The 27,988-nt window shown below is 47.9% G+C and overlaps 1 protein-coding gene across 1 annotated transcript; it reads left to right on the plus strand.

The window, feature by feature from the left end:
* The first annotated feature begins 3,279 nt into the window (after positions 1-3,279).
* LOC146356325 (uncharacterized) lies at positions 3,280-27,973 on the plus strand. The gene is given in 5 exon segments (XM_084831876.1): positions 3,280-4,177; positions 5,588-5,714; positions 6,304-6,387; positions 9,650-11,098; positions 26,314-27,973. Coding segments are annotated over 5 exon segments (3,264 nt in total). The 5' UTR covers positions 3,280-4,057; the 3' UTR covers positions 27,798-27,973.
* Positions 27,974-27,988: the final 15 nt, after the last annotated feature.

The following is a 27,988-nucleotide window of genomic DNA, read 5'->3' on the forward strand; positions in this document are numbered from 1 at the left end:
AGGCTCTGGTGGATGCATAGTCTTCCTTCGCAGCAGGGGTTTGCACTTGCTAGAGCAACGTCAACAGATACGAAGAAGTGAAGGGCCTCTTTTGTGTACAAAAGCCACAAGGTGTCTTGTGGCATCTTGAAGACTCACAAATATATTAAAGCGTAATAAGTTTTCATCGACTGGGCTCAAGTGCCAAAATGACTTGACTGGCTTTTGGTGTTATGGATCATGTCTTTGCGGGGTGGTCATTTGCTTTTCTGCCTCAGTCTGCAAAATGTCTTGGGCCAGCCCTGCCAGCATGCAAGATGACCATCTGCATTGCACGGTTTCTTATGATGTCCACACGTGGACATACATGAACAAAGATAAGATGCATCAAACGACTTAAATCGCCCTGGCGGCATTTCTCGGGTGGTATATAAACGTAATTAATTATTTAATTAAAATGTCTGGCTCTGAGATTAATTTACAGAGACCTTGGGAAGGCAGCTAAGGCTGCAGTCCTACGCATGCTTACCTCGAGAAAGCCCATTTGGCAACTGAACATAGTGGGGCTGACTTCTGAGTAAACATGTATAGCATTGTGTGATAAATCTTAAAAACTGGCACAAGCCAACTCTTACAATGAATATTAATGATTCAATAGCTAAACAAGACTTAATCTTGCTTCTCATTTGCACTATCCATATGACTATCCACCTTTTTCATGATCATCAAGGTGTGAAAGAAACACAAGCACCTCACTCCCTCCTGCACTGTAAAGCATGAAAAGGCACCAATACACTTCTTGGAGCATAGGTTGGAAAACTCCCAAGAATAAATTTAGGCGTCAGGAGTTTTAAGGGTGATGCGGTAATGAAAATCCCCCCCCCCAAAAAAAAAACAGTTAAGAGTACTAGTTTTTTAAATAAAAGATTCAAAACAACGGGGGCATATATTCAAGAGGACGACAAGAGGTCTGGCCAGTCCATGCACTTCCTAGAGGCATTAAAGCTGCGAGGAAAAAGGAGTACATAGAAGAAATTGTGTGCAGGAAGCCCCCGTGTTGACCATCACTGAGTTCCAGGCATGGGCCCGTGGTCCCAGGCAATGGAAGGCCCCTGAGTCACCGGTTGCTGAAGTGAAGCCAGTTTGGGCCTGGTCAGGGCCTGAATAGGAGACCTTTTGGAGAACCTTAACGGAGAGATAAGCAACCGGGTGCCATCTAGAAGTTGGGAATCATCAGTGTCCGCTCATAGGGGCAAGGGGTGCAAGTGCTCCCCCTCCCCCGGATTCCAGTTAAGGCATCACTGCTGCGCCTGCCCCACCTGTATCTACCATCAGTTTCCAGCCCCACGGGCAAGGCTCAGGCCAGGAGGACAGTAAATCAAAAACAGGGTCGGGGGGATGCCCTGGAGTTTAGCCAGCGCTGCGGGAGCAAATCAAAGAGGCCCCCCCCCAAAAAAAAAACATGCACGGGGTTGCAGCAATTTGGCCTTCAACTCCCATCAGCCCCAGGCATCAGGGCCAATAGACCAGGATGGTGGGAGTTGTAGTCCAAAACTTCAGGAAAGCACCAGGCTGCCTTCCCCTGCCTTATGGGGTTCCAAGGAAGGAAGGTGAGATGCAAACCAGAAGAGCTGGACAGCCACGCGCCCCCCCTCCGGGGCTTGGGAACAAGGGTGGGGGAGCTGGCTGCCCCCCCCCCCAGGTTTCCCTCCCAGCTCGCTGAGTTTACTCTGGGGAGACACAGCAGCAGCCGGGAAGGAGCCATCGGACTGGTGGGTGGGATTCAGTGAGCGCAGCTGAGAGGTTTGCAGGCAAAGGGAGGAAGGGTCGGGGGTGCGGGGGGGGGACGCCTTTCAGCCCTCCACGGGAGAACTGAGCTCTGCTTCCTAGAGAGGCAGGAAATCTTAAAAGGGGGGGAGGAGGAAGGGAAATGGGCCTGGTGAGATTCCGGGCGGAGGGGCGGGTTTGAGCCGCTGCCAATGCCATGCAAAAGGACAATGCGGAAAGGTAAAGGCGCACGACCAGGGTGCAGGAGGGGAGCCACGGCGTTGCCTTTTTGGAAGGACTGGTGGGGAAAACAGGGAAGGACGCCCCGCCCCCCTGTAATTCTCTCCTGGGAATCACGGTTGGGGGGCTGATCCATGTCGCCCAGCCGCAAAGCGGGGCCGAAGCAGCCCCGTGGTTTCTGTTGCACGGTCTTCGAAGCCCCTGGACCCGACGTGGGCCGGCGCTAGCGAGGGGGGAGGGAGCCCTTGTGCAGAGTCAACAGTCCTGCCTAGTTGGGGGGGGGGGAAGGCCGCTCTCAAAAAAAGGGGGGAGCCCCAAAGCATCCAAGCATTGTTGTTGTTCAGTCGTGTCCGACTCTTCGTGACCCCACGGACCATAGCACGCCAGGCCTCCCTGTCCCGCGCTCCCTCCCGGAGTGTGCTCAAGTCCATATTCATTGCATCGGTGATGCTATCTAGCCATCTCGTCCTCTGCCGTCCCCTTCTCCTTTTGCCTTCAGTCTTTCCCAGCATCAGGGTCTTTTCCAGGGAGTTTTCTCTTCGCATTAGGTGGCCAAAATATTTGAGCTTCAGCTTCATTATCTGTCCTTCCAATGAGCACTCAGGGTTGATTTCCTTTAGGATGGACTGATTTGACCTCCTTGCAGTCCAGGGGACTCGTAAGAGTCTTCTCCAGCACCACAGTTCGAAAGCATCAATTCTTCGGCGCTCAGCCTTCCTTATAGTCCAGCTCTCACAGCCATACATTACTACTGGGAAAACCATAGCTTTGATTAGACGGACCTTTGTCGGCAAGGTGATGTCTCTGCTTCTTACTATGCTGTCTAGGTTTGCCATAGCTTTCCTCCCCAGGAGCAAGCGTCTTTTAATTTCATGGCTACAGTCACCATCTGCAGTGATCTTGGAGCCCAAGAAAGTAAAATCTGTCACTGCTTCCATTTCTTCTCCTTCTATATGCCAGGAAGTGATGGGGCCAGACGCCATGATCTTCATTTTGTTAATGTTGAGTTTCAAACCAGCTTTTGCACTCTCCACTTTCACCCTCAGCAAGAGGCTCTTTAGATCCTCTTCACTTTCTGCCATTAGGGTGGTATCGTCTGCGTATCTGAGGTTGTTGATAATTCTCCTGGCAATCTTAATTCCAGCTGCAAAGAACACCCCCCCCCCCCGTGCACGAGTTTCCTGCCCTTCCCTGCCGGAGCCCAGGGGGAGCGCAGGGCGCCCTGGTGCCAAGGGAACTGCCTTGCTGGGGCGGGGGTTTGGTGTGGGGCTTTTGCGCCCCAGAGGCGGAGGAGCATGGCCTTTGGATGCCCTTCATCTTCGAAGAGCCTTGTCGGTTTCCCTCTGGTGGGGGTGGGTACTGACCACCACGCTGCCTTGTCAGTCTTGGCCCTGGGAGGCTACAGATCTGGCAACCCCCATTCTAGGGTTAAGGTTCAACTACAGTGACACAGGGCAGGAAAGACAGAAAATGGCCATTCCTCATTAGCCAGTTTAATAAACCACTTTAAAACACCTGGGGAAATGAATAGTTTTTGACCTGGCACCGGAAAGAATATGACGGCGGCACCCTTTGCACCATTTCCCTGGGGTGCTGGAATCAGGGCGCTGCAACAGAGAAGACTCTCCCTTGTCACACAATACACTGTGGATATTGGGAGAATAGTATCTTGGGCTATTCGATATGTTGATGTTTCATTGGAGGAAGTATATATTCATGATAAGAATTTGCCCCTACCATTTCTGATGAAGTGGGCTATAGTCCAGGAAAGCTTATGCCAGAATAAACGTGGCAGTCTTTAAGGTGCGACTCACCCCGCCCCCCGCTCAGTCTTCCTTCTGCAGGAGTCCCACATGGGTTTCCTCCATCCACAGTTCAGATACTTTGAGAAAAGGGACGTTGATGGATGAGTGGCGTGGGACTTTCCATGGCAAAGAATGGAAGACGTCGGTGGGGAGAGAAACCTTGGCCTAAACCCTCTGGGCACTTCTAGTTCAAATCCACCGTCTTAAATTGTGTCCACGGCAAATGTGATCCTGTGGTTTTCATCCAAGAAACTGGCATAGGAAATATGTATGCTGCCATCTTTTTTTGTCGCCCCACAGACAGTGGGAAAGCATCAGTGACGAGTTCCAGGCCCTCCGTTCCTCTTTGGGGTGAAATGGAAGGAGCTGCTCTGCCCTCAGCCCAGGTAAGGGAGGCTCCTCTTCAGTGGAGGAGGCTATCTAGGAGAGGGTTGCTCCTCCCACTTGGTTCAGAGGCGGGGCTATGCAAATTAAATCACGCTTAGGCCCTTTAGTGGGAGCAGCTTCCCCAGTCCCGGTCCTGCCTGCTTTATTCAGGCAGGCCTTTGGCACATAAGCTGGTCTGTTGCTGGAGGGGTGTTTAAACTGGCTGGTCCTTCTTATTTCTTTTATTGCGCTTTTAATTAATTCATTTTTATGTTAAATTTTAATGAAGGTATTGTCGTTAATCTTGATTTTAACGGTAGCCGCCTTGAGTGCCATTCTTTGGCAGAGAGGTCGCATAAAAATTAAGTAAGTAGATAAGGAAAATAACACTAATCGTATGATAACGGAACTGCCACAGAGCTCCTGTTTAGGAACCTTCTATCTATCTAGGCTGCAGCCAGATTCAGCATTTCCTTACCTGCCAGTTTATCTGACCCTAATGAGGACAGTTTCAAAGCAACAGGTGTTTCATATTCTCACACAGCAGCCTTTGTTTATTCAGAAGCTTGTCTACGCTGAAGAGGGAACCTCCTGCCCCATGACTGCTCTATTCCTCCTGGAGGAGTCATCCACAAAGAGTGGCCTGACTCCTGGGGTAGTTCCTGGTGAGGAGATTCAAACATCCCAGGCAGAGAGAGGCCTTGTTTTTGCTGGCGATGGGGCTAATGCTCCTGTGTGAAGACGAAATCTAGCGTTGGCCATTAGAGGAGCTCTGGTCCAGGGCTAGTTTCTGGCAAGGAGGTACCACTTCCTTCACAGCAAGAAGTGTCCTCCTTTCTGCTGGCAATGGAGACAGCTCTGTGACACAGAGGAGGAAGCCACATCTGACCACAAAGAGGCATGCAGCTCCTGGGCAATTTTCTGGTCTCAAGTCTCCCAGCTGAAGTAAGGGACGTATTGTTTGAGAAATGAAAGAGGCTGAAAGCTATCTTAGCTTTGCTTCTGTTGCTGCACGGTGTCGGTGCTGCCTTTTGAGTGTCACAGAACTCTCCCTCAAACGCTGTGTGAAATAACTAATTGGAGGAAGACTACCGGGGACCAGTGTAGAAGCCCAGTGTGGAGCATGTTAGATGCTGGGACCCGGAAGCAATGGCTGCTCTCCCCATGAAAATAGAACGGCAGTAAGCTCTCCCTACTCGTTTTAGACACGAATTGGAACTCACATGTCCCTTGTAAGGCAGTGAGAAGTAGAGAAAAAATACGTTAACCTGTATGTAAAGATTCATAGCTTTGTAGTTTTGGTCGGTTTCTCATAATAGTGTTTTTCTGTTCCTCCTGCTTGGATTTTAATTTTATTTTCATTTTCACTAAGAATGCAGCACAATTACCCAGAGCCTTGGTGAGTAGGGAATACTTTTGTCTTTTCTCAGCATTTCGTGTCCTTTGAGGAGGTCGCTGTGCATTTCACGGAGGAGGAGTGGGCTCTGCTGGATCCAGGCCAAAGGGTGCTGTACAGGGAAGTCATGCTGGAGAATTATGGGATCGTGGCCTCTCTGGGTAAGGATCCCTTTCCCCTTTCTTGACAGATGCTGGAAGCACTGAGTTAATGTTAGTCTCCTTATTTACCTGTAAGGATGTCACCGAAGAGGACAAATGTGGTTAATCAGTCAGCGTGCTACTTGTGCTACTTTTCACTGGCCTGGCAAGGATTCAGGCACTGTTTGCATACCTGGTGGCCCCTTTGCCAAGTGTATATGGAGGGCAGCTGACCAGATGCTTCCTGGCTCTCCTTCAGAGGAGGGGGGATGGTCTAAGCAAGCACTTCTCTCTAGCTTGACCTTTCCTTCTCTGCGCTAAGTTATAGCTGCAAGGGGAACAGTGCTGAATTTTCCTGCACTATGCCATTGGTCATCTGGTTTTTCAGTCTTACGTGGGAAAGCTGCAGACACCAAACAGATGATTCCAGGTCCATCATGTTCTTTCCCCACCTATTACTTCCCTGTTTTAAAGCATCTAGCATTCATTGTATTCGTCAGTTGAGTGGCATGGGGAGTGGGGAACAAAGACAGCGTGCTTTTGGTTTTCTGAATATTTTTGCAGTTGCAAGTGCCATAAGTAACACTTAGGTTTCTCCTCTCCCATGAAGGTGGGCCTCTGTTGCCCAAATCTGACCTCATCTCCTGGCTTGAAGATAAGGAAGCAGAGATGTTTGTCCAGGACAGACTGACAGGTAAGTTCTTAGATATATAGTGAGACTGTATCTATTATTTTAGTTTATAAATAAAATATTATATATACCACACAAGCTGGTTAACAACAAGAAAATAAAACACAATAAAACATTTTCTAAAAGTCAGTAACTTTTTTTAATGTCAGCAATATTAAAGTAAAAAAGAAGAGCAGATAAAACTAACCCGAGACACCAGCAGAGGCCAAATTTAAAATGTATTAAGACAAAATATATTTAAAAAGTCACCTTAAGAAGCTAAAGTCCTGACTAAATAGAAATGTCTTTACCTGAGACCAGAAGAACGTGAAAGAGAGGGCTAAATGGGATTCTCTGGGGCGGGAATTTCACAGCTTGGGGACAACCACCGAGAAGGTCCTTTCTTACGTCCCCACGAAACGTGCTTCAGATAATGGCAGGACTCAGGGAAGGACCTCCCTGGAAGATCTGAAGACTGGAGTAGGCTTGTAGGAGATGGCAGGAGAACCTCTTCCTAAGTCATTTAGAGCTCTGGAGGTCATAACTAGCATTTTGAATTGTCCACAGAAACCCACCGGGAGCCATATCTTGTATATCTTGTAACAAGGGAATCACCTGAACCCAGTGTTGGCGGGTCCATTGGAAACGGCATGTCAAATCCCCCTTGTTCCACTGCTTCCATATATCACGTGACCACAGACTTTTGTGGACGCTTAAATTTATTACTCAGAAGGTGTCAAGTTCCATCACTGACAGCCCACGCAAAACAAAATATAAACTCCCAACCCAGAGAACTGCGACAGTGAAGTTTTTCCCAGCAAAGTCTCTCTAAAGTTGTGCGTCTTGGCTTGTAGGCAGATAAGCTCCTCTGTTCTCACTGTCTTCCAAGTCTGTTGGGGAAATTAGGTCTAAAGACAGGAGTTCTTTTGCCTTGCCTTCCCCCTGGAGTTGTTCCTTGAGACACGATTTTCTAACCACACTCTCACACCTCCACTGAGGACCCAGACAAGCAGTTTCCGCAGGATAAGGGCAGGGGATGCGTATACCTTCCACCCAATAGTTTACCCAATCTGGAACTGAGCCGGCTCTTCTGCCAAGTCTCCTGTCACCTGCAGCCTTCAGCTCTGTTTCTTCCTGCCTGGCCAGTGCATGTTTCTCCACCCCTTTGTCTTTTCCCTCTTTATAGACCCTGCTGGTCCTTATTCCTCTTCCCAACACAATAACAGCTGCAGGAATTAGGCTAGGGGTTGAAACACCTCTTTCATCTGGTCTTTGTCCCCTCCCTTGGCTTGTCTGCAGTTTTGCTTTCTCGCCTTTCTCAAAATCCTTGGTGTCTTGTCGGCCTTCAGTCAATGTTTATCTCTGCCTTGCTTCCTCCATCTTAGAATCATAGAATAGTGGGGTTGGAAGGGGCCTATAAGACCATCGAGTCCCACCCCCTGCTCAGTGCAGGAATCCAGGTCAAAGCATCTCTGACAGGTGGCTGTCCAGCTTCGTCTTGAATGCCTCCAGTGTGGAAGAGCCCACTGCCTCCCTAGGTCATTGGTCCCATTGTCGTATTGCTCTAACGGTCAGGATGTTTTTCCTGATGTTCAGCCAGAATCTGGGTTCCTGTAACTTGAGCCCATTATTCCGTGTCCTGCACTCTGGGATGATCGAGAAGAGATCCTGGCCTTCCTCTCCGTGACATCCCCCATCTTGTAACTGTGCATTTGGTTTCTTTTTCCCTAGGTGCAGAACTTGGCATTTATCCCTATTATTTATTTTATTTATTATTAAATTTATTAATCGCCCATCTGGCTGGTCACCCAGCCACTCTGGGCGATGTACAGCGTACAATAAAACAGTTTAAAACAATAAAATTCTACAGTAAAAACATTTTCTAAAATACCCTAACCCACCCCAAATGCCTGCCTGAACAACCACGTTTTTAATGCATGGCGGAAGCTCATTAAAGAGGAGGCGTGGCGGAATTCCCTAGGGAGGGAGTTCCACAGAGTGGGGGCCACCACAGAAAAGGCCCTCTCCCTCGTCCCCACCAGTCTAGCTGTCCTGGCTGATGGGACAGAGAGAAGGCCATCCGAGGCTGATCTTGTTAAGCGGCCTGTCTGGTGTTGCTGGAGGTGCTCCTTAAGATAGGCTGGGCCGGAACCATATAGGGTTTTAAAGGTCAAAACCAACACCTTGAATTTGGCCCGGAAAACAACTGGTAACCAGTGCAACTCCTTCAGCACTGGAGTGATGTGATCTCGCCGGCGGCTGCCTTTAATCAGCATATTATTTTTAATAATATTTAAATTTAAATATTAAATTTCATTCTGTTGTCTTCAGCCCAGCACTCCAGTCTTCTCTCTGTCCTTCCTCTTTTGCTTAAACGCTGCCTTCTTAAGTATGCAGTCCTGGTGCAGCCCCCCCCCCCCCCCCGGACTCTGGCCAGCTGTGCAGCATCTCCCTACCACTTCCGGGATGTGCTGCATAGTAGCAACAACCACTTGCCTGGCCTCCCCCGCTTGTTGCTGCTCCCAAACAGCCTGCCGGCACGTCCCCACTGCTTTGGCTGAGAGGTGCTTGGCCTTGGGAGTGAAACAGCTGCAATGGGGTCTCCGAGGGCAGGGCGTGCCTTGACGATCCCCGATAAGTCATCACACTCAGTCAACATTCTGGCTGAAGGGAGTTGCAAGGTCCATTATAACTGGCCCTGGTCAACATTCTGGCTCCAGCCCTCTGAACCAGCTGAAGTTCCTGATCACTCTTCAAATGCAGCGAGCACACAACAGTAATCCCAAATGAGATGTCACTAAGGCCTGTGAGTTACCATGGTCAGATCAGACACCTCTAGGAAAGGGTGTAGTTGATGGACCAGCCTCAGCATCAACTCCTGGCCTCCACTGAGATCTGCATATCCAGGATCAGGGATAGATCCAGACCCAAACCTGATTTGAAAGTCACTTTGTTCTTGATGCTCCTGTTCAGTTTCTGTCTGGGTGAACATACCGTGTGGCCCTCCCCACTCATATTCATCCTGACATTAACTACATCTCCCTACATATATATACATGTTTGACTAGTGAAAACAAGTGGGAGATTAACCTGAAAGCAATTCATGGTTCTCTTGAGACAGTGGTATGTTCAAAATCGAACCTAAGTTTCAACAGCTGATATATAGAGGAAAGGGGAGACTCAAAATAAGAGAAGCAGCTAATTGGTCTTGATCTCTGATAAATCCTCAATTTGTAACTTAAAAGACCTAACAGTATTTTCTGTTTCTTTTCCGCCCCCCAAACAGGTGGTGGGAAGAAACTGTATGAATGCATCGACTGTGAAAAAGGCTTCAGTAATAGTGGAAGCCTTAAAATACATCAGAGAACGCACACACGGGAGAAACTACATTGTATGGAACGTGGAAAGAGCTTCAGGCAGAAGGGAAACCTTAATTTCCATCAAAGGATCCACACTGGGGAGAAAACATTGAAATGCCAGGAATGTGGACAGAGCTTCAGTAATAGTGGAAGACTTACGTCACATCAAAGAACCCACACAGCGGAGAAGCCATATCAATGTAAGGAGTGTGGCAAGAGCTTCACCACTAACGGAGACTTTAATGCGCATGAAATAACCCATAGAGATGAGAAGCCATGTAAATGCATCGAGTGTGGAAAAAGCTTCAGTCAGAAGAGAAACCTTAATATACATCAAAGAACACTCACAGGGGAGAAACCATATCAATGTATGGAGTGTGGAAAAGGTTTTTGTGTGAGCTCAGCCCTTAGTTTACATCAAAGTACTCACACAGGAGAGAAACCTTTTAAATGCTTGGAGTGTGGAAAGAGCTTCAGTACGAGTGTTCAGCTTAGTTTTCATCAAAAAACTCACACAGGGTTGAAACCATATAAATGCATGGAGTGTGAAAAGAGTTTTGGTGATAGCATACGTCTTCTTACCCATCAAAGAATTCACACAGGGGAGAAACCTTTTAGGTGCTTAGAGTGTGGAAAGAGCTTCAGTCAGAGTCAGCACCTTAGGGTACATCGAAGAACTCATACAGGGGAGAAACCATATAAATGTGTTGAGTGTGGAAATAGCTTCAGCAATAGTGGAAGCCTTAAAATACATCAGAGAATGCACACAGGGGAGAAACCATATATATGTATGGAATGTGGAAAGAGCTTCAGTTGGAGTCAAAAGCTTACTGTACATCAAAGAACCCATACTGGAGAGAAACCATTTAAATGCCTGGAGTGTGGAAAGAGCTTCACTCAGAAGGGAAACCTTAATTTCCATCAAAGGATCCACACTGGGGAGAAACCATTTAAATGCCAGGAATGTGGACAGAGCTTCAGGACTAGTGGAGGCCTTACTTCACATCAAAGAACCCACACAGGAGAGAAACCATATCAATGTGAGGAGTGTGGCAAGAGCTTCAGTACTAGTGGAAACTTTCATGCACACGAAATAACCCATAGAGATGAGAAGCCATATAAATGCATCGAGTGTGGAAAAAGCTTTAGTCAGAAGAGAAACCTTAATATACATCAACGATCCCACACAGAGGAGAAACCATATAAATGTATGGAGTGTGGAAAGAGTTTTAGAGAGAGTGTACGTCTTCTAAACCATCAAAGAATTCACACAGGGGAGAAGCCTTTTAAGTGCTTGCAGTGTGGGAAGAGCTTCAGTACGAGTCAGTATCTTAGGGTACATCAAAGAACCCACACAGGGGAGAAGCCATATAAATGTTTGGCATGTGGAAAGGGTTTCGGTGATAGCAGGAGACTAAAATCACACAAAAGCAAATGCTCAGAGTGTGGGAAGAGCTTCAAACACCCCACAAGCCTTGAGGATTATCAAAGGATCGATAGAGAGGAGAAAACCTATAAAGATATGGATTGTGGCAAAAGCTTCAGCCAGATGTAAAGCTGAGTTCATGTCAAAGAGTCCACATGGAATAAACCATATATGTTGGATGAATGTGGAAAACTTTTCAATCTGTTTTGCAATATTGTTTTGCAATATTTTGAGATTGGTTCAAACGTGTGCATGCCTGCACTAAAACTAAAGTAATAATGCAGAGATGTATGTGACCTCTTGTACTGCTCACTTTATCAAAAGTACCCAACAGGGATCTCCTTTGTTTTATTGTGATGGTCCTAGAACAGGGATTCCTCAGATGGAGCCATTGACTTTCCCTCAACCATTCTAAAAAGGTGAAGTACCTCTCTTGGGCTTGGTTACTGGCAGTAAGAACTTTAAGCTAAAATTCCTAGGGGGGTGGGAGGGTTGCATTCTTTAAATTTTGGGGCCCCATCCCTTTCTGCTGCCACCCACCAATGTGAGGTGGCCCCTGAGAGCTTCTGCAAAATGGAATTTGGCCCTCTGGCTAAAAGAAGTTCCGCACCCCTGACCTAGAACCATTCGCTCTATAGATTTGGGAAAATGTCAGTATAACTCACGCAAAATATCTGAAGACACCGAATATACACAAAAGAATGGATTACAGAATTGAGAGATTATGCCCTGATGGCTAAATGGTCTAAGTCCAACGTTTCCCAACCTGGTGCCCTCCAGATGTTTTGGATAACTCCCAGCTCCCATGATCATTGGTCATGCTAGCTCGGGCTGATGGGATTTGAAATCCAAAACATCTGGAGGCTGCCAGGTTGGGGAAGGCTGGCCTGATTATACGAGTGCTAGAGAAAGGGAAACATTCAATACTTTTATGGAAATTGGTCATTTCTTAGCCTTTGTGAACCAAACGCAAGACACCTTCTAACCATTTGAATACTAGGTTGGATCCAGAGAAGAGCATGCAGAACTCCACTTGTACAGTGGGGCGTTCCTGGCTCTTCCTCCCCACTGCAGCTCTTTTTGCTTCCCCCCAGCCCCAAACAAGCCCCTCTTGAGGATCGAGGGATCCTCTGGAATGGGATGGGGCTTCAGCGGAATGGGGAAATCATCACAGTTCAGAGATGCAGCAAGTAGAAGTCCCTTTCAGATGGTGGAAGTCCTTTTTAGAACCAAGACACTATGTTTAATTTGAAGGTTGATTTTACATTTCTTTTTTTTTAACGTAGCTACATTATAGGGTCAGTTGGCCTCCCTCATAGTTCCCAAAGGAGCGGGCAAGAGTGTTTGTTTTTGGTTTGGGCTTCAGGTGTACTGGGAAATAGGCCTAGTAGAGCCATAGAGTCTGAGCCAAAAGTTTGGTTCACAGGGATCCATGCAATATAACAGAGAGAGGCTGAACTAGATTTTCTGGCTGTGTTTGCATTTCGCTTGGAAAGAGCAGAGATGCTTCATCCAGTTCAGCTGGAATGGGAGGGGGAAAGATTTTTGCCTGTACGCGTGCCATATGGACAGCTTCAGTCCCCTGATAGGACACCGACAGTTGTCAGGCCCCCAATTCAAAGAGAAGCACAAAGGGAAGGATTATGTTATGGAGTATTCTGGCCTAACCATGAATCAGCACAGAGCGGATGTTACTTGGAATGGCGATTTCTAACAGGAATTCCATCGATGAATATGTTATGGGAAGCAAGGATGTTGGAGAAATTTGCAGCCGATTCCAATGAGTTCAGATTTCTGTGAAGCCGACCTGCGGAGTCTGCAGCAGACAGCTTTTTCTGAGTTATGCAAACTTGTGGGTGTTTTTTTAAGATTGGGGGGGGGGGATTTGCACAAATCTGCACTTGGGCAGTGTGCATGCGTTTTAATATGCACTTGAGCAAATGGAACAACACTGTTATACTGACAGCTGGACGTGCCTGATCTCGTCTGATCTCGGGAGCTAAGCAGGGTCAGCCCTGGTTAGTGCTTGGATGGGACACCGCCTGGGAACCAGGCTTCCTGCACTGAGCAGGGGGTCGGACTCAGTGGTCTTGTAGGCCCCGTCCAACCCTGTGATCCTGTGATATCCCTTAAAAAACAAACTTCTTTTAATGAGCAGACAATGGAATGAAAAAGGCCTGACAATCTGCAAAAACACAGACGGAACAGATTGTATAGAACAACCTACTTCTCTAATGTGAAGAATGACTTCGATGAATGCAGCTTGGGTGTCATTGCTTCTCAGGGCGAAGCCCCGTGAATCTGTGCATCCATCCTATGCAGAAGGCTGCTGGCCACTGGGGGAAGTGGGCAAAGCAGTGGAGAGGTAGTCACTCACAGGAGAACCATTATGGGGATGGGAATGAAACATGTTTCACCCATGTTGACCATCACGGCGTTCCAGGCACAGGTAGGCGATTCCTGGGCAATGGCTGGAAGGCCCGTGATTCAGCCAGTGGCTGAAGCAAAGCCGTTTTGGATCTGGTCAGTGCCTGAATAGGAGACCTTATGGCAAGCCTTATGGCAGGGATAGGCAAGCCGGTGCCATTGGGAAGCTGGGAATTAGACAATTCCATGGAGGATAAGGCTACTGGTCATGATGGCATCTGTTGCCTCCAGTATCAGAGGCATATCTGTATGCCAGTACCTGGAGAACATGAGCAGGAGGGTGCCATTGCACTCCTGTCCGACGTGGGTGTTCCCCACAGGCAGCTGGTTGGCCACTGTGGAACAGAATGCCTTGATAGCTCCTTGGTCTGATCCAGCACGGCTCTTAATGTTACCCAGGGCTCAATCCTATGCATGTTCAGGCAGAATATTTTTCTGCCCAAATGTCCTTACTATTGCATCCCATGTTTTGGACTTTAACTTCACTCAGCCCCGGGCATCAGGGCCAATGGGCCAGGAATGTGGGAGTTGTAGTCCAAAACTTCAGGAAGGCACCACGGTGCCTTCCCCTGACGTCTGGAGTTCCAAGGAAGAAAGGTGAGATGCAAATAAGAAATGGCCAGCCATGCGTCCCCCTTTTGGTGCTTCTGGATGGGGGGTGGAAACGGACTCCCCCCCCCCCCGCAGCCAGAGGTTTCCCTCCCAGCTCGCTCCTCGTTTGGGGAGGCAAAGCTGCAACTGGATCCCACCTACACCAGGCTTTTACTCTGGGGCGGGTGTGAGTCGAGGTGCCTCGTGATAGATGACACAGTTGTGACTTCGCAGCCATCCGTGGTTTTCACCTGGAAAAAGCAGAGTTCCAAGGAGTCGTTTTACTGTGATTTTTTGGGTTTGCTGCAGGTTCCCTCACGGTTGTGGGCTGTCTGTTCCTTCCTGAACTGACTTCGCTTCTTACAGCTGGAGTATTGTAGGCACATGTAGTGCCTGCATCACTTTGTGCTCCCCCGTCCCTTTGCAGCTGCGCAGTTACAGAGGCACAGAGGGACGTTATCATTTATTTAATCACACTTTCGCACATTTTTGCAGCTTCGTATCTTCGCAACGGTTGTGGACTCAGTACCGAAGGGCTGGGGGCGAGGGTGTCTTGGGGGAGGAACGACATCGCTCCGGCCACCATTTCGAAGAGATGGCTAGGCACATAGCGCTCAGTCTTGTGAGTGCGAACCATCACGAGAGTCTCGGGCTGCGGAACTGACAAACTGATGCTGCAGAAATGAAGGAGCACAAAATACCCAATTTTTACTGAAAACGGGGTCAGAAAGACACGGCAGAGCCCCTCACATATAAAACAGCCACTGACGTTTCACACCCCCACACTCATGGGACGGCACAGCTGCGCATTTCACTATAATGGCAAAAAAAAGGACACGGCGAGTCTCTTAGGGAAGTGTGCAGTACATTGTGAGAGTATCGCAGGGCATGGTGATTCAAAGCCGCATTGCTGCACAGTTGCAACAGGTGTCAGGGTGGACACTGAGCCCATAGAATCCCAGAGTAGTTCTGATTCTGAGGAAGAGGAGTCCCTCCTGGGAGAGGAGCATGCTCATCCTTCCCAGGGTCAACAGCTGCCTGAGATTCCTCCCACCGGCATTCCTGGCATAGATAGCAGTCCCGGGAGTGAGAGAGTGCGGGAAGAAGACTCGCTGGACGCGCGATGCCAACGCAGGGAGCAGTGCCAAATGGAGGGCGTGGAAAGGAGGCGTAGTGCCCGGTTGGCACGCAAACACTGGTTGCGCCCAGAGGATCCAAGGGAAAAGGGGAGGGACTCTCCCTAGCCCTTAAGTTCAGGGTCTGCCAGTGATTCCCTTTCAAACAGGGACCAACTGTTCCAACTTAGGGTATAGGTACTCTGCTGCTCATTTCTAGTTGCTAACAGTAGAGTTGCTAAGTTGTAAAAGAGGAATAAAGCTTTGAAAAGAATCCCTTTGTCTGTGTCTGGACATGGCTACTGGATTAGACTGAAAGAGGCCTCCAAGGAGCCCTTGACAACAGGGTGGGGGGCCAAAGCGTTGCCATGTAGATAGGGCCCAGGAAGGAACTGTCAGAATCGGTGTTAAGATTCAATTAAAGTTCTTTCATTGAAAGTTTGGGGCCCCCAAAGGGGGGCACAGGGAAGGCCTCCACCCCTCAGCCCTCCAAGGGAGAACTAAGCTCTGCTTCCTAGAGAAGCAGGAAACCTTAAAAGCGGGCAGGGCGGAGGAAGAAAGGAAATAGACCTTTTTCATTTCTGGGGGTGGAGCTGACATGTGGAGAGGACAATACAGAGAGGTAAAGATGCAAAATTGGGCTGATGGAGGGGGACCAAGGATTTGTGGGGGGTTGTTTGGAAGGATTGGGGAGCCAAAGAGGGCACAGCCCACACATTTAACTCCCTTCTGGGAATTATGTGTGGGTTGCTGATGCATACAATCCGACTGCAAAGTGGGGCCCAAACAGCGACCTGGTTTCTATTGTGGGCTCTTCCCTGAACTCACCCGCTGCCCCCAGAGATCAACCCAGCCTGCATGGGAACTGAGGATGGTGGCAGGAGTGGGGAGGGGGAGCCTTGGTGCAGAGTCAGTAGCCTTGCTTGGTAGAGGGGGAGAGTGGGGGCGGAGGAGAGGAGAGCACTCTCAAAAAACCAAAAAGGGAGCTTAGTAAACCAGTTTAAACAAATAGGGTAAACAAACAGGTGTGCGCAGCATTTGCACCTCCATGGGGCAAGGGGTGTGTGCGCCCAAACTGGGGCACTACACCAGGGAATGCTCTCTCCCTTGTCATACAATACACCATGGATATTTGGAGAAGCGCCAAGTCTCTTAAGCTGCTTGATATGCTGATGTTTTATCAGAAGAAGCGTTCTCCATCTTGAATTGTGCCCCAAGGCAAATAGAGTGATGCTGTTTTCATACAAGAAATTGGCACAGGAAATATGTGTCCTGCCATCTTTTTTGTCCCCCTTAGAGGCAGTGGGAAAATAACAGTGAGAATTCCAGGCCTGCTCCTCTTTGGGCGGAAACGGAAGGAGCTGCTCTGCCCCCATCTCAGGTGAGGGAGGCTTCCCTTTCGGTGGCGGAGGTGACCTAGGAGGGGGTTGCTCCTCCCACTTGGTTCAGAGGCGGGGCTATGCAAATAAAATCCATTCCAGTCCTGGCATGTATTTTATTACAGGCCTTTGGCACTATTACAGGCCCATTATTATTACAGGCCTTTGGCATTATTACAGGCCCATTATTATTACAGGCCTTTGGCATGTAAGCTGGTCTGTTGCTGCAGGGGTGTTTCAATTGGCTGGTCTTTCTTTTCTTTCTTTTACTTGTCGGGTTTATAATTTATTTTTATATTTCAATTAGGGCTTTCTTTTTAATCTGGATTGTAATGTTAGCCACCATGAGTGCCATTCTTTGGGATATAGATTAAGGAAGGAAGGGAAGTAATAAGAAAATATGAATAGTAATTATTATTATTCACAACAGAGCTTTCACAGTGCTCCAGCATACCAACCCCCCCTTTTTTTTATCAAGCTAGTAGCCAGATTCAGCATTTCTTTTCCTGCCAGTTGATCTGACCCGACAGAGGGCAGCTTCAAGGCAAAAGGTGTTTCACATTGTTTTCATGCAGCCGCTGACCTGTGGATTCTGCAGCAGACAAGTTTTTTCTGAGTTTTACAGACTTATGGACCATTTTTATATTTGCCCAAATCCACACTTATGCTAATGTGCATTTGTTTTAATGTAGGGCACTTGAGCAAGGAACAATATTCTCATATATCCGTAAAACAATGATTCTAACAGTGAGCAGACAATGGAATTAAAGGCCTGACAATCTGCAAAACACAGATGGAGCAGATTGTACAAAACACATACATCCTGAATGGGAAGAAGGACTTTGATGAAAGCAACTTGGGAAATATTTCATTTGACAATGGGTATAAATCCCCCTTTAAAGGTGCCCATGCTAGTGGACATCCAGATATCTTGTATCAGTGAATCCCACAAATTGATGAGTTTTGGGAAGAAGGACTTTGTTTAATGCAACTTGGGTTTGAATGGCTCTCAGGGCGAAGCCCCCTGAATCTGTGCATCCATCCTATAGAAAGGCTGCTGGACACTGGTGGAAACGGGCAAAGCAACGGAGACGTAGACACTTACAGGAGAACAATTATGGGGATGGGAACAAAACACGTTTCACCCATGTTGACCGTCACTGAGTTCCAGGCACAAGTAGGCGATTCCAGGGCAATGGACGGAAGGCCCAGTGGGTGAAGTGAAGCCGGTTTGGTTCTGGTCAGTGCCTGAATAGGAGACCTTATGGCAAACTTTACGGCAGAGATAGGCAAGCTGGCGCCATCTGGAAGTTGGGAATTAAGATAAATTCATGGAGGATACAGCTACCAATGGCTACCGGTCATGATGGCTATATATTGCCTCCATTATCGGCAATTACCAGTAGCTGGGCATGAGTGGGAGGGTGCCATTGCAGTCCTGTCCTACATGGGTGCTTCCCACAGGCAGCTGGTTGGCCGTTGTGGGAACAGAATGCGCAGATGGATCCTTGGTCTCATTCACCATGGCTCCTCTTTTGTTCTTAAGGGCACAATCCTGCTTAGACAAAAAAAGCCCCACAACTCCAACGATGCCCCAGCCTGGCTGGGGAATGCTGGTTGCTGTAGGATTTTTTTCATGCGACGTGCTGGGCTTGATGAAGCCAAGGCTGGAGTTAAAATCGTTGGGAGAAACATCAACAATCTCCGATATGCAGATGATACCACTTTGATGGCTGAAAGCGAGGAGGAGCTGAGGAACCTCATGACGAAGGTGAAAGAAAAAAGTGCAAAAGCTGGGTTGCAGTTAAACCTCAAAAAAACCAAGATTATGGCAACCAGCTTGATTGATAACTGGCAAATAGAGGGAGAAAACATGGAGGCAGTGACAGACTTTGTCTTTCTAGGCGCAAAGATTACTGCAGACGCTGACTGCAGCCAGGAAATCAGAAGACGTTTACTTCTTGGGAGGACAGCAATGACAAATCTTGATAAAATAGTTAAGAGCAGAGACACATCACAGTGACAACAGAGGTCCGCATAGTTCAAGCAATGGTATTCCCCGTAGTAACCTATGGCTGCGAGAGCTGGACCCTAAGGAAGGCTGAGCGAAGGAAGATAGATGCTTTTGAACTGTGGTGCTGGAGGAAAATGCTGAGAGTGCCTTGGACTGCAAGAAGATCCAACCAGTCCATCCTCCAGGAAATAAAGCCAGACTGCTCACTTGAGGGAATGATATTAAAGGCAAAACTGAAGTACTTTGGCCACATAATGAGAAGACAGGACACCCCGGAGAAGATGCTGATGCTAGGGAAAGTGGAAGGCCAAAGGAAGAGGGGCCGACCAAGGGCAAGGTGGATGGAAGATATTCTGGAGGTTATGGGCTCAACCTTGGGGGAGCTGGGGGTGGCGACGGCTGACAGGAAGCTCCGGCGTGGGCTGGTCCATGAAGTCACGAAGAGTCGGAAGCGACTGAACGAATAAACAACAAAGCTTGCCTAGGATTGTGTCCTATGTTTTGGACTCAGTTCCCATCAGCCCCAGGCATCAGGGCGAATGGACAGGGATGGTGGGAGTTGTAGTCCAAGACTTCAGGAAGGCACCAGGCTGCCTTCCCCTGCCTTATGGGGTTCCAAGCAAGGAAGGTGAGATATAAATCAGAAAAGCTGGCCAGCCACGCGCCCCCCCTCCGGGGCTTGGGAACAAGGGTGGGGGAGCTGGCTGCCCACCCCCACCCCACCCCGAGGTTTCCCTCCCAGCTCGCTGAGTTTACTCTGGGGAGACACAGCAGCAGCCGGGCAGGAGCCATCGGACAGGTGGGTAGGATTCAGTGGGCGCAGCTGAGAGGTCTGCAGACCGGGGGCCCCCGCCACTCGGGACTCCACGGGAGAGCTCGGCTCTGGTTCCTGGAGAGGCAGGAAATCTGAAAAGTGGGAGGGGGACAGCAGGAAGAGAAATAGGGCTGGCGGGGAGGGCGGAGCTGGGTGGTGGAGAGGACAACAAGGAGGTAAAGGTGCACGGCTGGGGTGATGGAGGGGGCGCGCGGAGTTGCTTGTTTGGAAGGACTGGTGGGGAAAGGAGGGAAGACGCCCCCACCCCCCTTTAGCTCCCTTCTGGGAATCATGAGCTGGGGGCTGATCCATGCAATCCAGCTGCAAAGCGGGGCCCAAACAGCTGCGTGGTTTCCATTGCATGGTCTTCTCTGAAGCACATACCGCCGCCCCCTGTCTGCCCCCGGAGATCAGCCCAGTCCGCATGGGATATGGGGCCGGTGTAAGGGGTGGGGAGAGGGCGCCTTGGTGCAGGATCAGCCGCCTTGCTTGGTGGGGGGTGGGGAGGAGGCAGAGTGCCCGCAAAAAACAGAATGGGGAGGGGGACCCCTGAAGCCTCCAAGCTCATCCAGCTGCAGAGACACCCCCCCCCCTTTCATTCTTTCCAGTGCACGGTTTTCCTCCCCTCCCCTCTGGGGACCCTATGCAGTCACCGGGGGTGGCGGGGGTGCCCTGGTGCAGAGGAAAGCGCCTTGCTGGGTGGGGGGTTTGTTGTGCTTCTGTGCTCCAGAGGCGGAGGAGAGCCGCCTTTGGATGTCCGGCATCTGAAAAGAGCCTCGTCGGTTTCCCTGCTGTTATCTGAGGGGTGGGGATAGGGGTGGAAACTGACCACCACACTGCCTTGTGAGTCTTGGCGTTGGGAGGCTACAGATCTGGCATCCCCCATTCTAGGGTTAAGGTTCAACTACAGCGATAAAGGGCAGGAAAGACAGAAAATAGCCATCTCACATTAGCCAGCTTAATAAACCTCTTTAAAATGCCTGGGTGAACGAATAGGTTTTGACCCAGCACCAAAAAGAATATGGCGGTGGTGCCACTTTATGTCCATGGGGTGTGTGCGCGCACGCGAGTGCTGAGATCCGGGCACTACAGCAGAGAAAACCCTCTCCCTTGTCACATAATGGACCATGGATATTCGGAGAAGTGCCAAATATTCTAGGCTATTTTATACGTTGATGTTTCATTGGAGGGAGTATATATTTATATTAAGAATTCGCCCTTACTATTTCTGATAAAGTGGGCTATAATCCACAAATGTTTATGCCAGGATAAATGTGTCAGTCTTTAAGGTGCTACAAAAGTCTTCCTTGGTTTTGCTGCTCTAGATTAACATGGCTGCCCTCTGGAAATTTCTTGTTAGAAACTGATCCCCTCCCCTCTAAACAATGATTGTAGGTAGCTAACTAGTAAGCTTAGGCTTCCAAATACTGGAACTATAATACTAACAAAGACTAAAAATCCGTAACAGGAGCTCTTGGGGAAGTAGTAAGGAGCCCTCCGCTCATCCCTGGTCTTCCTTGCGCACGACTCTCATGTGGGTTTCCTCCATCCACAATGAAGATGCTTTAAGAAAGCGAGACTGATAGATGAGTGGGGTGGGACCACCCGAGGTGAAGGTTGGAAGACGTTGGTAGGGAGAGAAACTGTATCAAACCCTCTGGGCATTTCCAAATCAAATCCACCATTTTGAATTGTGCCCCCAGGCAAACCAGATTATATGGTTTTCATCCAAGAAACTGGCATAGGAAATATGTATGCTGCCATCTTTTTTTGTCGCCCCACAGACAGTGGGAAAGCATCAGTGACGAGTTCCAGGCCCTCCGTTCCTCTTTGGGGTGAAATGGAAGGAGCTGCTCTGCCCTCAGCCCAGGTAAGGGAGGCTCCTCTTCAGTGGAGGAGGCTACCTAGGAGAGGGTTGCTCCTCCCACTTGGTTCAGAGGCGGGGCTATGCAAACTAAATCACGCTTAGGCCCTTCAGTGGGCGGAGCTTCCCCAGTCCCAATCCTGCCTGCTTCAAGGCAACAGGCATTTTTATTCAGGCGGGCCTTTGGCATGTAAGCTGGTCTGCTGCTGGAGGGTTTTTTAAAATTGGCTGGTGCTGCTTATTTCTTCTACTGTTGTGGTTTTAATTAATTTATTTATATGATATACTTTAAGATTTTCTTTTTAGTCTGGATTTCAATGTTATCCACCTCGAGTGCCATTCTTTGGCAGAAAGGTGGGATATAAATTAAGGAAGGAAGGAAATACATAAAATATCAGCAGCAGCAACACAGCAGCAATATTATCATCATCATTATCATCATCATCATCAGAGCTTTCACAGATACTCAGTTTATGAACCTTCTATATCAAGCTGGCAACTGGATTCAGCGTTTCTTTACCTGCCAGTTTATCTGACCCTGATGAGGACAGCTTCAAGGCAACAGGCCTCTCACATTGTTCTTGTGCAGCAGCCTTTGTTTATTCAGCAGTTTGTCTACGCTGAAGAGGGAACCTCCTGCCCCATGACTGCTCTATTCCTCCTGGAGGAGTCATCCACAAAGAGTGGCCTGACTCCTGGGGTAGTTCCTGGTGAGGAGATTCAAACATCCCAGGCAGAGAGAGGCCTTGTTTTGGCTGGCGATGGGGCTAATGCTCCTGTGTGAAGACGAAATCGAGCTTCGGCCATTAGAGGAGCTCTGGTCCAGGGCTAGTTTCTGGCAAGGAGGTACCACTTCCTTCACAGCAAGAAGTGTCCTCCTTTCTGCTGGCAATGGAGACAGCTCTGTGACACAGAGGAGGAAGCCACATCTGACCACAAAGAGGCATGCAGCTCCTGGGCAATTTTCTGGTCTCAAGTCTCCCAGCTGAAGTAAGGGACGGATTGTTTGAGAAATGAAAGAGGCTGAAAGCTATCTTAGCTTTGCTTCTGTTGCTGCAAGGTGTCGGTGCTGCCTTTTGAGTGTCACAGAACTCTCCCTCAAACGCTGTGTGAAATAACTAATTGGAGGAAGACTACCGGGGACCAGTGTAGAAGCCCAGTGTGGAGCATGTTAGATGCTGGGACCCGGAAGCAATGGCTGCTCTCCCCATGAAAATAGAACAGCAGTAAGCTCTCCCTACTCGTTTTAGACACGAATTGGAACTCACATGTCCCTTGTAAGGCAGTGAGAAGTAGAGAAAAAATACGTTAACCTGTATGTAAAGATTCATAGCTTTGTAGTTTTGGTCGGTTTCTCATAATAGTGTTTTTCTGTTCCTCCTGCTTGGATTTTAATTTTATTTTTTGCTAAGAGTGCAGCACAATTACCCAGAGCCTTGGTGAGTAGAGAATATTTTTATCTTTTCTCAGCATTTTGTGTCCTTTGAGGAGGTTGCTGTGCATTTCACGGAGGAGGAGTGGGCTCTGCTGGATCCAGGCCAAAGGGTGCTGTACAGGGAAGTCATGCTGGAGAATTATGGGATCGTGGCCTCTCTGGGTAAGGATCCCTTTCCCCTTTCTTGACAGATGCTGGAAGCATTGAGTTAATGTTAGTCTCCTTATTTACCTGTAAGGATGCCACCAAAGAGGACAAATGTGGTTAATCGGTCAGCGTGCTACTTGTGCTACTTTTCACTGGCCTGGCAAGGATTCAGGCACTGTTTGCATACCTGGTGGCCCCTGTGCCAAGTGTATATGAAGGACAACAAACCAGATGCTTCCTGGCTCTCCTTCAGAGGAGGTGGGATGGTCTAAGTAGGCACTTCTCTTTAGCTGGACCTTTCCTTCTCTGTGCTGAGATATAGCTGCAAGGGGAACAGTGCTGAATTCTCCTGTACTACACCACTGGTCATCTGGTATTTCCGCCTTTCATGGGAAAGCCGCAGATAACATAAATGATTCCAGGCCCATCATGTCCTCACCTGTTATTTTCCTGTTTTAAAATATCTAGCTTTCATCCTGTCTTTTGAGTGGGATGGGGAGTGGGGAACAAAGACAGTGTATTTAGGGCTTTCTGAATATCTTTTCAGTTAAAAGTGCCATAAAAAAAACTGAGGTTTCTGTTCTCCCATTAAGGAGGGCCTCTGATACCCAGATATGACCTCAACTCCTGGCTTGAAGAAAAGGAAGAAGAGATGTCTGTCCAGGAGAGATTGGCAGGTAGGTTCTTAGATATAACATAAGAGTATATATGTTATCTCAGTTTATAAATAAAATAAATATTGCAAGAAACAACAAGAAAAACAGACCACAATAAAACATTTTCTAAATGTCAGTAACTTGTTAATGTCAAAAATAATAAAATAAAAAAGAAGAGCAGATAAAACTCATCCTAGACACCAGCCGAGGACAAGTTTAAAACATAGTAAGAGAGCAGTTTTATGGCTCCTAGACAGAGTCTGGGGCAATAGGATACTTCAGATTCCTGGATCTGAGGCCAGAGACAGTGTCCGACCTTGGACCCAGAAGTCCGAGCTCCCTGCTCCTTCCCCGCCACCTTGCAGCCAATGCAGAGAAAACCGCATTGGTTGCCTTTACGGGCTTGGAAACGCGAGCTTGGAGGGGGTAAAGGGGGCAGTTGTGTGGGTGGGGAGGGGTCTGGGGAGGCTGGCTTGTGAGGAATCCTCTGGCCTCCACAGCTTCCTTCCCTCCCGCTCTGCACAGCCCCAGCTAGATGGGCAAAATTGCCCATCCAGTGAAAATGCAGAGAGGAAGCGTGGCACCTCCACCATGCCTCCTGCTCTGCATGGGATGCTCGTAAGCCTCCAGGTTCGAGACTTATGAGCATGGAATGCACAGCCCATAAGATTATGCCCTAAATCAAGCTATAAATTAAAAAAAAAGGTCAGATTGAGAAGGCAATGTTCTGAGAGCAGAAGAACATGAAAGAGAGGGCTAAGGGGTTTTTGCTGGGGAGGGAATTTCACAGCTTGGGCACAGCCACTGAAAAGGTCCTTTCTTATGTCTCCACCAAACGTGCCTCAGATATTGGCAGGACTGAGAGAAGGACCTCCCTGGAACATCTGAAGACTTGAGCAGGCTTGCATGTGAGAAGGCGGTCCTTGAGGGAACCTCGTCCCAAGTCATTTAGGGCTTTGTAGGTCACAACTAGCATTTTGAATTGTGCCCAGAAGCCAACAAGGGAACCCCTTGAACTGGCCCCAGTCAACTTTCTGGCTGCAGCATTCTGAACCAGCTGAAGTTTCTGATCACTCTTCAAAGGCAGAGAGCACACAACAGTAATCCCAAACAAGCTGTAACAGGCATGTGTTTTACCATGGTCAGATCTGACACCTGTAGTAGTTGGTTCACCAGCCTCAGCTCTGCAAAGAGACTCCTGGCTTCTGCTGAGAGCTGCATATCCAGGATCAGGGATTGATCCAGAACCAACTGCAAACCTGATTTGAAAGTCACCTTGTTCTTAACACTCAAGTCAGTTTCTCTCTGGGTGAAGATACCATGTGGCCTTTCCCATCATACTCACTTTGACATTAACTACCTCTCCCTCCTGCAGAGTTTCTTTTCTTCATCTGAGCTTAGATGGTCCATCCTCTTTCATAGCATCCCCACAAACCAAGCATGAACCATGCTGGGTGAACCGTTGACATGAATCTTTTTTCAATAACCCTTTCCTGTAACTGGGATGTCCTATGCATACTGTAATGGGGATGGCATGTTCAAGATTCAAGGGCTGCCCATGTCCTAGGAGAAAGGAGAGTGACAGAATTTTCAACAGGAGGATGGGTCCTATGTCAGAAGATGGGCAAGGGACCAGGCAGATGAGGCATGCAGATTGCTTACCCAGTATTGATCAGGGAAACTGATGAGGAATTGTAAGGCATCTCGAAGTGGGGCTTCCAGCAATAAGGCTCCAGCTGCTTTCCTCATGCATCACCAGGGCTCTCTCAGCAAGGCCACCCCCTGACCCGTTTGCTGTTTGGAACTTGCTGTCTGCTTGTTTTGGAAACTGCCCCTCTGCCCCAGTTCCCTTGGACTCACAGCAAGCTCCCTGTCCTTGCCCCCCAAGTCCTGGATCCCGACTTCCTGGACTCACACAGTGACTGGGGCCTTTGAGGAGAATGAGTTAATTGAGCGAAAGGATATAATGGGAACAAAAGTTTGAATTGCTAAACTGATGAAATAAGAGGAACACACACTCACACTCACACACGCATGTATGTGCCTAGTGGAAACAAGTGGGAAATGGGCCAGAAAGGATGGTTTTCTTGAGATAGTGTGTGTTCAAAAGTTAGTGCATAAAGAGACAAAATAGGGGAGTTTTGTTGATATCGATATTAGAGAAGCATCTAATTGATCTTGGTCTCTGATCGGATTTTCAGTTTGTACCCTGATGTCCTAACAGGATTTTTTTTTCTCCACCCCCTACCCCTCACCCCAAACAGGCAATGGGAAGGACACTGAAATTTATACAAAGCCATGTATGATGTCATTGGAAACAACCAAGAACAAAGTCAGAAAAGATACATTTGGAAATCAAAGCAAACAAAAGAGGTATAAAGAAAACCAATCCAAGAAGAGTAGGAACAAATCCTCTACTTCTCAGGTTGCTGATGGCCATGATCTCCTGATCCCAGAAGATCACAAAGGAAAGAGAAGGAGCAAGTGTCCAGTGTGGGGGGAAATATTCACAGATAAATCAACTTTAAATAGACATTGCAGAACTCGTTCAGAAGAAAAAACATATAAATGCATAGAGTGTGGAAAGTGCTTCTGTAGAAGTGAAAATCTTACTGCACATGAAAGAACCCACAAAGGGGAGAAAACACATAAACGTACGGAATGTGGAAAAGGTTACTTAGTGAGCTCAAGCCTTACTTTACACCAAAGAACTGACAGAGCAGAGAAACTTTTTAAGTGTCTGGAGTGTGGAAAGAGATTCAGTCAGAGTTCTCACCTTACTGTACATCAAAGAACCCACACAGGGGAGAAACCATATCAATGTATGGCGTGTGGAAAAGGCTTCTATGTGAATTCCGCCCTTAGTATACATCAAAATATTCACATAGAGGAGAAACCTTTTAAATGTATAGAATGTGGAAAGAGATTTGGTGACAGCATACGTCTTCTTGCCCATCAAAGAATTCACACAGGGGAGAAACCTTTTAAATGTCTGGAGTGTGGAAAGAGCTTTACTCAGAGTCAACACCTTAGGGTACATCAAAGGACCCACACAGGGGAGAAACCATATAAATGCATCGAGTGTGGAAATGGCTTCAGTGTAAGTGGAAACCTTAAAAGACATCAGAAAACCCACAGAGGGGAGAAGCCATATCAGTGCATGGAGTGTGGAAAGAGATTCAGTCAGAATTCTCACCTTACTTTACATCAAAGAACCCACACAGGGTTGAAACCATATAAATGTATGGAGTGTGGAAAGAGTTTTAGAGAGGGCATATGTCTTCTTAATCATCAAAGAATTCACACAGGGGAGAAACCTTTTAAGTGCTTGCAGTGTGGAAAGACCTTCAGTACGAGCCAATACTTTAGGGTACATCAAAGAACCCACACCCGAGAGAAACCATATCAATCAATGGAGCGTGGAAGCATCTTCAGTGATTGTGGAAGTCTTACTGTCCATGAAAAAACCCACAAAGGGGAGAAACCATATAAATGCATTGAGTGTGGGAATGGCTTCAGCAGTAGTGGAGGCCTTAAAATACATCAGAGGACGCACACAGGGGAGAAGCCATATCAATGCATGGAATGTGGAAAGAGCTTCAGTATGAGCACTACACTTACTGTACATCAAAGAACCCACACTGGAGAGAGACCATTTCAATGCCTGGATTGTGGAAAGAGCTTCAGTCAGAATGGAAACCTTAAGTTTCATCAACGGATCCATACTGGGGAGAAACCATTTAAATGCCAGGAATGTGGACAGAGCTTCAGGACTAGTGGAGGCCTTACTTCACATAAAAGAACTCACACAGGGGAGAAACCATATCAATGTAAGGAGTGTGGCAAGAGCTTCAGCACTGGCGGAAACTTTCATGCACACAAAATAACCCATAGAGATGAGAAGCCATATGAATGCATCGAGTGTGGGAAAAGCTTCAGTCAGAAGAGGAACGTTAATGTACATCAAAGAACCCACACAGGGGAGAAACCATATAAATGCACCGAGTGTGGAAATGGCTTCAGCAATAGTGGAAGCCTTAGAAGACATCAGCGAACCCACACAGGAGAGAAGCCATATCAATGCGTGGAGTGTGGAAAAACCTTCAAACACCAGTCAATCCTTAATGTTCATCAAAGGATCCATAGAGAGGAGAAAACCTATAAAAATATGGAGTGTGGCAAAAGCTTCAGTCAGAAGGAACACTGATTTTACATCAAAGAGCCTGGCTGGAACGAACCATATATGTTCAAGGATACGTGGAAAAGTTTTTAATCCATTCTCCAATATTTTGAGATTGGTTCAAAAGTGTATGTGCCTATACTAACACTCCAGTTATACCATGGAGATGTATGTGACCTCTTGTACTTATTACCGTATCGAAATTACCCAACAGGGAT

The sequence above is a fragment of the Heloderma suspectum genome, chromosome 2, assembly GCF_057233095.1.
Source record: "Heloderma suspectum isolate Gila_16-S chromosome 2, 16-S_ref, whole genome shotgun sequence".
Lineage (NCBI taxonomy): Eukaryota > Metazoa > Chordata > Lepidosauria > Squamata > Helodermatidae > Heloderma > Heloderma suspectum.